Source organism: Schistocerca nitens, chromosome 1 (assembly GCF_023898315.1).
Source record: "Schistocerca nitens isolate TAMUIC-IGC-003100 chromosome 1, iqSchNite1.1, whole genome shotgun sequence".
Classification (NCBI taxonomy): domain Eukaryota; kingdom Metazoa; phylum Arthropoda; class Insecta; order Orthoptera; family Acrididae; genus Schistocerca; species Schistocerca nitens.
The window spans coordinates 948591780-948605245 of NC_064614.1; the positions used below are offsets into that span (position 1 = coordinate 948591780).

The following is a 13466-nucleotide window of genomic DNA, read 5'->3' on the forward strand; positions in this document are numbered from 1 at the left end:
AATCTTTACAACTTTAATAGCAATTTTGTCGAAACTATCCTTCCAATAATGTAAAATTATTTCTCAGTTATTGTAACATTTCTTACGACTATGTGACAATTACCACATAAGTCAGTTGTTATGAGTTGGTTGTGTGCTCAGTTCTAGAACAGTTTTTGTTGAGAGCAGTCACAGAAAAAGAGTTCAGGCTACAAAAATGTTAACTACAGCAATGAGGGATTAAAATCAAAGTTCAGTCATCTGATTACAGAGTAGTTAGAATATGACCCAAATCAACACAGTCCTGTGCCAAAACAATACTTTTCACATGAGAGTGAAATTATACAACCAACTTCCTGAAAATATAAATGCAAACACAGAGGTCAAAATCATTGAAAAATCTTTAAAGTCAAACACGATCAATAAAAATACAACACAACACTGAACCTTGGAGGAATAAATATTTTGTGTTCACCGTTGCAAATTTATATCAGTGGAGCAGATAGACAATTTGACATGCTATTTTCTGCTATCCCATTATTGCTGTAATGTTTAAGGGTCCCAGATAGACCCTCAATAATAAACAGTTTTGCTCAACTGGGAATGCAGTTTTTTTACACACATTCACTCACCAAATTTTACAAGTATTAAGTAACAAAATAGCACCAACAGCTATTTTCTGTGACCTATCTAAGGCATTTGACTGGGTACTGCACAATATTCTCATAGATAAATTGATATTTCATGCAACTGATGGAGTAGACAATCAATGGATGGTGTCATAGCTAACCAAAAGAATGCAGAAAGTTGTACTTAGTAATTCAACCAACATAATCAGCGAAGGTCCTCCTGACTAGTGACAAATCATATATGGGGTTCCCTAAGGTTCAATCTTAAGTCTTCCATTGTTCCTTGCACACATAAACGATCTTCCGTCTAATATACAAGAAACAGAATCATTTCTTATTGCATATGACACTAGTATTGTAATCAATCCAAGCATACATAGAGTAACTGAAGAAATGATAACCACTGTTCTTAAAAGCATCATCAACTGGTTCTCTGCAAGTGGTCTCTCAGTTTCAAATAGACAACAGCATATTCAGTTCTATACATTTAGAGGTGCTGCACTGATGATTAGTGTCAAGAAATAATACATAAATTTTTCCGTATCCATACTGATGAGAGTTTAAACTGGAAAAAACACTTAGTTAAGCTCCATTTGCACTTGCAATCATTACAAATATTGGAAAGACAAACCAGTAAGCTGATGTATTTTGCACATTTTCATTCAATAATATCTAATAGAATAATGTTCTGGGTTAACTCATCTTTAACAAAGTCTTCATTTCTCTATAAGGTGCTGCAAGAATAACATATGGCACTCACCTACAGTTTTGCAGACATCTGTTTAAGAGGTCAGATATTTTGACTACTGCTTCACAGTATAGTTATTGTTTCATTACAGTTCAAAACAAACAATAAATTATATAATTCCAATACCAGGAGGAGAGGAAAAAAAACTTCATTAATCCACATAAGGTTGCCTTCAGCAAAAAAGGGGTGCACAATTCTGCACCCAAAATTTTGATCATTTACTCAATGACATATTATGCCTGACATACAGTGAAGTAAAATTTGGAAACAAACTGAAAATGTGTCTCCTGGTCTACTACTCATATACTGTATAAGAATTCCTGTAACTGTAATGTGTAAAGGTAGCAGGTAAGAATTATTAACTCAAATCTGTATATTTTAAAAAAGCAGCATTCAGCTATACTTCCACATTAATTTGTTATCTGAATCTAAAATGACCCTGTTCCATTTCATCATCATTTATCATGTAAATGATCTATGGAGCATGAAACAAACTGTCTCCAAATATTTCCGAGAAAATACAGAAGTGAAAGGGGTCTGACAATAGGGGTTACTTGTCTACATCTGCTTCTTATAGGTGTCACTGATCGATTACAACAATAGATAGACCAAGAGTTGTCCTAATATGAAGCACAATTTTAATAGTCTGCTTGGAACATAAGCTTAGTTCATTTTACCAACATAATTATTAGAATCTCAACAGTATTTCAGCTTTTTAAACCAACGTCAGTGGTGTAAATACTGTCTACCAGAAAAAATGCATTCTATTCAGAACTGTACTAAAAGGTTCACTGTGGGATGACATTGTGGAGAAGTAGGCATAAAGACTAAAATTGATTGCTAATGATATCAAAGTGTTATTTCTGCCACAGCTGATTTCTGGAAGGTTTATTTCTTTTGCCTCAGTGTTTTTATTTCATCGGGTAGTTTCTGAAGCCCCCCCCCCCCCCCCCAAATCTCTACCACTATCAACATGAATATCTACATTTCTTGCTGTTCAAACTTAAATTGCATTCAAATAAAAGATCCAAGTCTCACTGCAATACATGAAAACTGGTAACAAAAACTTGTTATAAATTTTAGTTTATACATACTTTTCTGACATGCTCTCACAAGTATCATACACTCCATCTTAATTTTTGATGTCTAAGGTGCTGAAAATTCCTAGGACTGCTGAGCCCCACCCCCTCTCCAACTACTCACACACACACCACAGGTTGATCAACACCATGTGGGCTGGTTGGGGGCTAAACAGCAAGCTCATCAGACCCTTGGTTAACATGAAGTTCATCTGGAGTTAGTGACATCTGCCAGAAATTTAACTGAATTATGAAAGTATGTAGCAGTGCTAAAATCAAGGTATTGAATGCAAAATTGATGCCAGAACTGAAAAATAATTTAGGGAGAAGCAAAATGTTATGGGTCGAGCTATTCCATCAGTCAGAGAAAACGACAAGCCTACCAGGGCTTCTGTGGCAGGAGAAACCTCATCAACATCCAATTCCTGTCAATCTAGTTATGAGAAAGGCAGTTAGAGGGTACAGAATGTCTTATGCCAGCGGAAGTGACGAGGTTAAAAATGTAATTGACATTAGTCTGACAGAAATTAACAACATAAAGTCAGTGAAATAATCAGGATGTCAGGTATGTGGATGGGGCCAGGGGAATGTTCTCCTGTGGTTCTGCATATGTTGGAGGCCATCCTTCCCACAGCCACAGTGTTAAAAAGAGAAAGAACACTATTCATCAGAGATTTACCCCTGCAAATGAAAATAGGTAAGGCTGAAAACCCAACATCTTAGATCCATCATGGACAGGAGACATTGACTGGTTAAGTAATTGTCAATATCAATGAAATTCTCCAGAAGCCATGTTACTAAGATGTTATTTTGTTTTGGAAGCTACCAGTTTCAGCATTTCACTATGCCGTCTTCAGGCCCCATACGCATCTCTCCAAATAAACAATAATGCCATATAGTGTCACAAATCCCTGGATGTCATGAATTCAAACGTTTCACTGGTCCTTCATTTGACGCCTTGATAGCAAGTCTTTTTAGCAATGGTTGCGGGACTCAGCTGTTCAAAAGAGGATGTCAAATTAAACACCTTTCAGCTGTCAGCCTTATTTGACTGGGCAACCAGTTTCAGCGTTTCACTATGCCATCTTCAGGCCTCTGACTGATGTGTAGGAATTTTCTACCTCATTTGTGATCAAAATAGGGGCCAGCAACACTGGTAGTAGTAGATATTTGTTACAGTGACCACTCCAACCCCCACCTGCTGACTTTGGGGCAGGTGATTGTTTAAGTGGTCACTGTAACAAATATCTACTAATACCACTGTTGCTGACCCCTGTTTTGATCACAAGCAAGGTAGATTATTCCTACATGTCACTCAGCTCAGGGGCCTGAAGATGGCATAGTGAAACTGGTTTCTCAATAAAATAAAGCTGACAATAGATGGTTGAAAGGTGTTTAAATTGACATCATCCAGAAATTAGTTGAGCTATACAACATTATTGTTTATTTGGAGAGATGCACATGGGGCCTGAAGATGGCATAGTGAAATGCTGAAACTGGTAGGCTCCAAAATAAAATAAAGTAACATCTTAGTAAGATTGCAGTTGGAGGATTTCATTGATACTGACAGTTACATCTAAAAGCAGTTAAAATAGTGTCAAAGAGACATGATCAAGACAGCTGGCAAAGGATGTACGAGTACATAAAACTTTATATCTGGTAAAGATAAGTACTTTCACAGAGAAAATGGAGGTTAGCACACTTTCTGGGTTGTTGAGGGTGGTCATTTCGTTTCCGCAATTGACAGTGTAGTGTGTATGCCAGGAAGGCATATGCCTGAAGCACTGGCATTTAAAACACCACATTGTGGGTGGGAAACATGGGTTCACATCCCAGATGATTTCAACCTTTTCTGGAAGTGAAATAAAGAAAGGCTGAAACTGCTAATCTCTACATTGTTTTCCAGCAGGCCTTGTTGCATATAACCTACGATGTAGATCTCTCTGCTCTATAAATGTTCATGTACTTATTATTATTATTTTTAGTGTAAGGCCCCATAGGAAAATTAATCCATGTACCATGTTGAGGATCTTATAGGGTGTGATGGTAAAAGGTGAATCGCCAAGTTGTTGACGAGAAGCACCTAGGACTGGGTACGATATGCCGAATTAAGATGGAACTGCCTCATAATTTTAAGGAAAGAGAGTTTGTCATATACATTTTGAGTATTTTCCACAAAAAATAAATAAATAAATAAAATGACTGTGTGCAAGTCACTTGATTTGGTTTTGTTTTGTTTTTCTCCCATTGCACAGCCAAGAATGGAAACTTCCTCGAGTCATAAAAACTGGCGATGAACTGCAGTCAGTCTGACAACAATGCAAGGATCTTGCATGCACTAGCTGATAACTTTGGTTGTTTCATAACACCAAATATCTGCCATGATGCCGCTTACTCCAAATCAGGTCTCTTGCCACCCAGTCAGAGCAAAGGCCACCTGGCTTGATGGTCAGTGCATAGAGGGCCGGTGCTTCCATATGGACAAACACCTACTCTTTGGCATGTCAGGGGAGATGACAGCTTGGGCATTAATAGCGTAATTCCTGCTTGTACAGGAGGGCTGCGACCGTTTGAGCGTCTGATGACGATCCCCCCTCCCTCCATATGGACTGGCTACCAAACTGCGTACTGAGCAAGAAACCCCATACAGCCGACACAATCTGTAAAACAATTTTGAAGAGGTGGAGGTCAAACTGAATTACATGGTGTAATGTGAGGGAACGATGAGAGAGAAGCCAGAATTGATCTCCTATAAGCAAGCAGAGAATTGGACCTAGAGATTAAGTTGGAACAAAGATATAGTCAGAGTAAAATAGTAACACAGGAAAGGAAGAAGTACTACAATGGCTTGAGGCTTGTACGCTCAAAAAACCTGAGAGGCTTGTGAGGAGTAATGCCTTATTCCCCAGGAACAGCTTGCGTAGATTTAGTCCAGACAAACTCAAAATCTTAGAGAGAGAAGAAAAGGAAGGAGTTAAGATTAGTGTTTTAATTGCCATTGACAATCAAGTCATTAGAGACAGAGCAAAGGCTACGTTTGGATAAGGAAATTAGCCATACTGTTATTAACGATTTAATGAAACCATGGACAACCTGAACCTTGATGGAAATTAAATTGCAGTCTACCTGAATTTGAATTGGTGTCTGATCAGTGTGCCATCTTGCTTACTGTTTCGTCACAGGTTTGTTTAGTAAGTATGAGAGAATTGCAGAGATACTCATGATACTTTAATGCTAAAGGCTACAACAGATATATTTTATCACGCAGAGGTTCACTGCTAAAATTCTGAGAGCATACACTCATGAAGTATCAGGCAACATTTTAATTCCTCCCATACACATCTCACAAAATGATCATAATGGGGAAACTGGAAAAAAGACATTCTGACTCATCATTTCCACAGACAGTTCATGTATATGATAGGAAAATAGAGGTAACGGTTGGGAGGTTGGAGTGGGGGGGGGGGGGGGGGGGAGGGAGGGAGGGGCAAGGGGAGAGAGCAGCAGCAGAAGTACCCAGTATTAGTGGAACTAGTTACCTATACCATTTATGTATGTCAGCATTCAGAGTTAAACAAAGGATTACACAAATACCAATTTCACCATCAGATCTCACCTGGGCCAGTGACAAGCACACCATACACTTATCTAACTTGAAAATATGTCTACATCAACTAGTGCTGCAATATTAACAAGTAAGGCTTTAGCTTTATTTAACAAACTCATTCATTCATAATGGTATCTCAGTAATTAAAGTATTTATGGTTGCTCACAGTATGTGCTGATAATAATGCAGATACAAACCTAACTCTTTCATTATCCCCACAACATAATGGTTCTTTGGGTGTATTACAGATCCTCCAGTTTCATACTCAAAACCATCAACATTTACAGTTGCCAATCTGCCTCCAATAGCTGCTTGTTCATAAACGTCTATTTTAATTCCTTTTGGTCCAAAGAGTTTTCTTAAGAAATATGCTGCTCCTGTTCCACCAATACCTCCACCAATAACTCCTGCAAGTGAGTGATGTGCTTTAGTTCATATTCTTTAATCATCAGACTGACAACAGATTAATAGTGACAAAGAAGGTCAAGTTTTGGAAGAATTTTCGATTTGTTTTGGCAGGACACTATATCCTGTACCTTGTTATGAAGCATAAATTTTTAAGTGCTTTAAAACTAAGTGACAGTTGACCCCTGCCACTACAAATTGATCTAATAACAGACTGAAACCCAAATAATTCATACCTGTAAATTTGTAATTCAAGTACAAAAAATGTGTAACAAGCACCTAAACAATTCAAACTTTTAGAAATTGAATATGGTTTGTGGATGTGCGTACTGCTGAGTGAAAATATATGACCAGAGGCTGGTGGATTTATTGTTTCTTGCATGATGCAAAATGGAGAAAATTCTTACAAAAGGGACAAAAGTAAAAGGCTTGGACAGTCTGTAGTATCTGGTAAAACGATGTTCCATGCATTTTATATCAAGCTGTAACACATATAAAGCAACGGCAGTTCACCAGTTACGTGGAACAGAACTTAAACTAAAATCCACAGGTGGTAAATGTATTTCTCTATTTTTTTTAACGCACTGTGCATTTGTCCTCACGTTTCTAAACTTTAACACCGACTAATACAGTATATTCTCTTGTCCTCTACCGCCTGAGTGTCCAACGAATGACGGCGCGGGTTAGGAACTTAATTCTCATTTCTCTACCATTCGGCTCCGACAATTTTACTTTTAGGGGCGCCGGTATCTGCAGAACGCCTTACTAACATGTCGCTTAAACCACTGTGGGTACTACAGGAGAAAGCTGACGAAGGCTTAATGAGATTCGGTTGCGGTTGTAAACTTTAGCTGTCATTATCTATTCGTTTTACCGGCATACTAGCATACAGTACATAGTTTCAAATTGCACCTTACAGAAAATCGGCATTCGATTCCCTGAACCGTACCTATTCTCGGTACTGCAGCATTAACTCCCAGTTGCAAGCAAAAGCTCAGCAGAAATATACGAAACACTTGCTTCGCTCTCATTATTAACAGCTACACCTGACCTATCTCCAAACTTCACACAGTGCCTTACTGCCTTCTGTGTTCTGCCTGGTACAGGTAAACGCAATTGACTTGACGGAGGTCACTAACGGCAATCGACCCATCGAAGTAGATGAAGTTGAGGCAGCAGGAGGCAAAACACGGGCACAGGCGGCCCGCGTGCTTTCTCCTTTGCCCCGCGATTGTTTTATCATTCGGAATTATTTTAATTTAGTGACAAAACTGAAATGCGAGTAACAACTACAACCGAAGAAACACCGATCGTGGCGTCAATTACCACCAGTACGCCACAAGTGTCGGCCGATACAGCGAAACAAGTTATTCTGCGTCTACGGTGCTACACGCACTCGAGTTCACAAAGCTAAATAGCGCGTGTGCAACACAATAATACTTTCGGTGTTGTAGCACTTACAATCTGGAATCAAGTGTATTGTGATAGGCGGTGCAAATGACGTTTACTGCAACTAAAGCATGCCTGCATTGTGGGTTTTGAAAGATTAACATCGAAATAACCCACAGATTATCTTCTTTCTTGTGGCCATTCCATAGAGGCATGATTTAATAGAAAAATCGTTGGTTAATATTGAAATAAAGAACATCGACAGGAAATTTATTAATTATTTTGCAATTCAACTATTATACTAATTGACAGCTCTGCAAACTCAAGACAAGGATAAAGAAGCCATGTGTGCCAAAATAATAAAAGCTGTTATGTCAACAAGTAAAGTACACAACATTCTAATTCCCTTGCCAGCAGTGGCAAGTTTAGTAGACCCAACAATACCTGTGAAAATCAATCAACAGTTTTCAGTACTACAACAAACCAGGTACAGCAACAGTGATCTTGAAATCTCAAAACATAGCCATCAAACATACTACTACTGTGCGCCTGTATTCATCAGCAGCAGTGTCAGTAATTTCATCTGCTGTTGTCCTTCCATCAGTGGCTCACGACCTTTCGTCAGTATTAGTCTCGTCGCAGCCTTCAGCAGTGCAAGACCCTTAGCCATCTCATGTGCCTCCACCACCATCAGCAGTCACAGAGGCAAGGAGACGAAGCAATGGAAACGCACACCTCTACAAGATTATTGGTACCTGGCCTCAGTTCCAGAACTAACTTAAGTCAGAAACCTGCAAGTACAATTCATATAATCTCTAATTGTAATTTATAACAAAACAGTGAGTGTAAAGATGGCGCCAGTAGGATTTTGTGGTGATAGGATGCTCCAAAATCAGTTGAAATGGAATGGTTCTTCACGCAGAAAGTGTAAAAAACGTATAGTCAAAGGAATTCGGCGCATTAAGTGCAACTTTTGGTTACATGAGAAAGGCGCAAACGTGTGTGAAATTTATAAATGACGGATTTCAGTCTACATGCCTCGACAAGTGCAAAGTGTCTTGCCAAAGATGATCCACATATGAATAGGTTGGGCTCAAAAATATTCAGTAAGATGTTTATTGATACTTGCCAGGTACTAAAAAATAAAGTAAACTTATAAGTAGTGATGGGGGTGAAAAAACGTGTGTAGCATTAAGAAACACATAACCAAACCATTATCTGGAAAGAAATGTGCTAAAGCCCATAACTAATAGTCAAAGTAGGTATGTTATCCACTTCAATATAAATGGTTTAAACACTGATGTTTAAAACAGTAAAATCTCCAAAATAGATGAACTGGAAATCATTCTGTCAGAATGTGCATATATTAGAGTTGTTTGTTTAAATGAGCACTAGTTTACTGAGCACACAATTAAAATTTTAAGCAAAATAGGAAACTTTAGGTTAGCAAGTAGCTTTTGCAGAAGAAACAAGTCATGTGGACACTCATGTATACTTCTACACAGTGTTAAAAATTATGAGTTCAGAACTGTTTTAATGATTTAAATGAAGAATGTGTGTTTGAGAGCTGTTGTGTAGAAATAGTGGACTCACTAGAAAATGTTATAATAATCTCAATATACAGAATTCTAGGGACATCAACAACAGAACTATTCTTATCTAAGCTTCAAATTATGCTAGAAGACCTTCATAGAGAAAAAAAGTAATAGTTACTGATTTTAATATTGACATCACATGTGATAGTAGCCACACTTCAAGATTCACTGACTTAGTAAAGAAATATGGTTTCAAACTGAATTTCTTTGAATCTACGAGAGACAATGGGTAGCCAGCAACATGTATTGACTATGTTCTAACTAATTATGTACATGAAGATGTTTATAAATTTTGTCTAGATATAGGTATTTCAGGTCATTGTTCATTGAGCTGACATACACAGACATGAAAATCTCATGTATGAGAACCCATATGAGCAGGAACTTTAGCAAAGAAAACTTGCTAACATTTAGTGAAAAGCTAAAAGAGAAAACATTGCCTTTTGACCATTGTAACTCAAGTGACAAAAACTTGGAGAAATTCTTAAATAGTTTTCTTGGTGTCTTTAATGAAATATTTCCACCTAGACTCTGCAGCAATAAAATAACAAATAAAGTAAACAGGATTACACAGGGCATAAAAATTTCCAGTGTAAGGAAAAGGCAACTGCACAGAGAACTAAAATATAATAATAAAGATATTGATTTCATTAAATATGTTGGCCTCTATAAATCCATACTTACAAGAGTTGTGAGGGCAGGAAAACAACTAGCAAGTAACAGGCTAATTTTATATAAAAAAATACGACAAAGGCTGTGTGGTCAGTCATATCAGGGTTATGTGTTAAAGACTGTAACCAAAAAATTTCAAAAATTGACATTCAAGGAAACACTATTGTAAATCCAACTCCAATACCAGAGTACATTAATGAATTCTTTATAAATGTAGCAGTCTGATGTAGATGTAACAGATTATCACAACAAAGTTAATCCCTTTGGCCTAGGTGAAAACTCGGAAAACTTTACAAAATTCTCAAAAGTTTCTGTGGAGGATGTAGAAATGCTATTCTAACATTAAGACACAAAAAATCTGCAGGTTGGGATGGAATACCCACCAAGGTTATTAAAGTGATACGCAATAGAATTGCAAACCCACTAACTCCAATAATAAATCAATGTTTTGAAGAGGGCTGTTTCCCAGAGGTACTGAAATATGCTGAAGTCAAACCACTCTTCAAGACGGGATCAAGAGGCATAATGGGAAATTATCGTCCTATCTCGATTCCCCCAGTACTATCTAAAATATTTGAATAACTTGCAATGTAAATATCCAAAACATTACAAAAATTCTGTTATTTTAAACAATAAATTTGGTTTTCAGCAGGGGAAAACCAACATAAATGCAATTAACAGTTTCATTAAGAAAATAAGTACATGATTAGTCAAGAGAAATAAGGTGGCAGGAATTTTCTGCGACCTCACAATGGTGTTTGATTCTGTAAACCATGCATTGCTTGTTTACAAACTTGAAAAGTATATCATTAGTGGCAGTGCCCTAAAATGGCTTAAATCCTACTTATGCAACAGAAAGCAAAGAAATAGCACCTCTTCAAATGGCGAATATTATTTTTCTGACTGGAAAAAAATATCTCAGGGTGTTCCACAATGCTCCAAATTGGGCCCAGTCCTATTTCTCTTTTTTTTTGTTAATGACTTACCTTTAAATATCAGCTCCCCATCAGTTCTGTTCATAAATGATACTTCTGTCTTAGTTGAAGATCAGGATTCAGAAAAAATTCCCAAATCTGTGATCGGTACCCTCAGTGCCTAAGAAACTTGGTTTCAGCTATTTGGGTTGAATCTAAACATATCTAAGACTGACGTAATGCAATTCAAAACCAAACAGTCAAAATGTGAACACATTAAGATTGTACACAACAATCAAGATATAGAAGAAGTTGACTCAGTCAAATTCTTAGGCTCAAATGTACATAAAAATTCGATCTTACCGGCACACATTAAATACCTGGCTATCAAACTGAGCAACTTTGCGTTTGCAATGCGAATATTATCAAGTGCAGCTGATATGGACACATGAAAAGTAGCATATACAAGCTACTTTGAATCCATTATTAGGTATGGTATTGTTTTTTGAGGTAACTCAACGAACATAGTGCAGATACTAAAAATACAGAAAAAAATCATTCGGAATATGTGCACTGCAAACCACAAAGAACCATGTCGACCATTATTTAGAAAATTTAAAATATTAACTCTGCCATCCTTATACATATATGAGATTATTATATTTTTGTACACCATACATGAATTATTACAGGCAAACCATTTTGTCCATTCACATGAGACTAGAAAGAAAGCATATTTTATGTTACCCACCCACCACCTCAGACTGTACACCCAGGGACCTCCATAGATTTGAATGAAAATTTGTAATAGATTAAGGGGAACAAGTTCATGCAGGTGAATTTAGGTTCACTTAAAAGAAAACTATATGAGGTACTGACACTGAAGTGTTATTACTCAGTGGATGAATTAATGCAGGACAAACTGGAAATTTGAGCTGGATACAGTGTGTTACATATTCCAAGAAATATCCTTTTAGTGTTATTATTTACTGTAGTGCTATTATTTACTTATTTAAAATTCATTGTAACTGTATTATAAATTTTTGACGTTTTTCCTGTACACAAACCAAATGGATTGAAATGTACATCATGAGATGAATAAAACACAATTCAACAATTCATAATAAAGAGTTCAGGAAATGGCAAGCTCTGTATTTTTCACCAGAACAGAATGGTTCTAAGAAACAAACTGGACCAATTGCCTGTTTGCATTAATGACAGCAATGCAATAAACAATGTCCATACATTATGTTTTACTGAACATCATTTGAAGGAAATGACTGAAATTGTAAAACTATATAACTACAAATTAGCAGTTTTTACACTACTTATACAATGGATAAAGATGGAGTAATAACATATATTAAAAATAATACAGTGTACAAGTCTATAGATGTGAGAAATTATTGTGTTGATCAACATTTTGTGGCCTGTTGCATTGAATTCCACGTCAATACTCTTCCTGTTTATCTGGTTACTGTTTACAGATCTCTCTCAGGGAAGCATAATACATTCCTGACGCAAGAAGAATTACGTTTACCTTGCCTGTTCTCAAACACCAAATAAGTTATCATGCTGGAGGCCTTAAATGTAAATTTTCTTACTTGTAGTAAAGATAGAACAGATTTCCAAAACATAATGAGGTCTTTTAATTCAATGGCAGTTGTTGACTTTCCCAAAAGAGTTACAGAGGACTGCAGAAACCTGATTGACTTAATCTTTGCACACTGTTACAGGATTGTGATATATGTGTAACACATAGCTTAAAAAACCTTTCTGACCATGATGGGCAACTGTTCAAAATGAATGAAGTAAGCCATGTTAACAAGAGTAGTTTTATCAATAGATCTTGTAGACTAATTAACACTGAGGATCTAGAAACCTCCAGCTGATATTTGCAACAGTTATAATGGGACACTGTATATATAAGCCTAAAAATATCAGAGATAATTTTAAATATTCCTGAATGAATTTGTTACTGTTTTTGTAGGTGTATTTCCTAAGAGGATTTCAAGGAACACCCACCTGAGTGAGTACAGGAAACAGTGTCTCACTAAGGGAAGCAAAACACCCATAAAACAAAGAGAATGCCTAATCTCCAAATAACATATGGGTTTGCTGCCGGGTGACGTCGTCGATCACCGCCGATATTTCGACAGGAACACACCCTGCCATTCTCAAGGCAGAGCTTAGGAGGGAAGCTTGTCGTGTGTTGACCGGGGTCCGTCCACCCAAGTGTAACATTACAGCAGCTGAGGTGGCTGCTTTACGTTCACTCAGAATGGATCCTGATATTGTTATTTTACCTGTGGACAAGGGAAATGCCACGGTTTTGTTGAACAAGCACGATTACATTCAAAAGACGATGCGTCTACTTTCTGATTTGGCATATCGCAAGATCGGTGCTGACCCTACTAAGAGTGTTGAGAGAAAGACTAATAACCTCCTG

At 37.1% G+C, this 13466-nt stretch overlaps 1 protein-coding gene across 1 annotated transcript in view; it reads right to left on the minus strand.

Annotated features, from left to right (window-relative positions):
- Positions 1-7572, minus strand: part of LOC126194478 (prenylcysteine oxidase 1-like) — a 73229-nt gene extending 65657 nt beyond the window's left edge. Inside the window, exons 1-2 of the mRNA XM_049932769.1 lie at positions 7397-7572; positions 6240-6449 (exon numbers count right to left, since the gene is read on the minus strand). Coding sequence (XP_049788726.1) covers positions 6240-6449; positions 7397-7478 — 292 coding nt within the window. The 5' untranslated portion in view covers positions 7479-7572. The remainder of the gene's footprint in view (positions 1-6239; positions 6450-7396) is intronic.
- Between the last annotated feature and the right edge of the window lie 5894 nt (positions 7573-13466).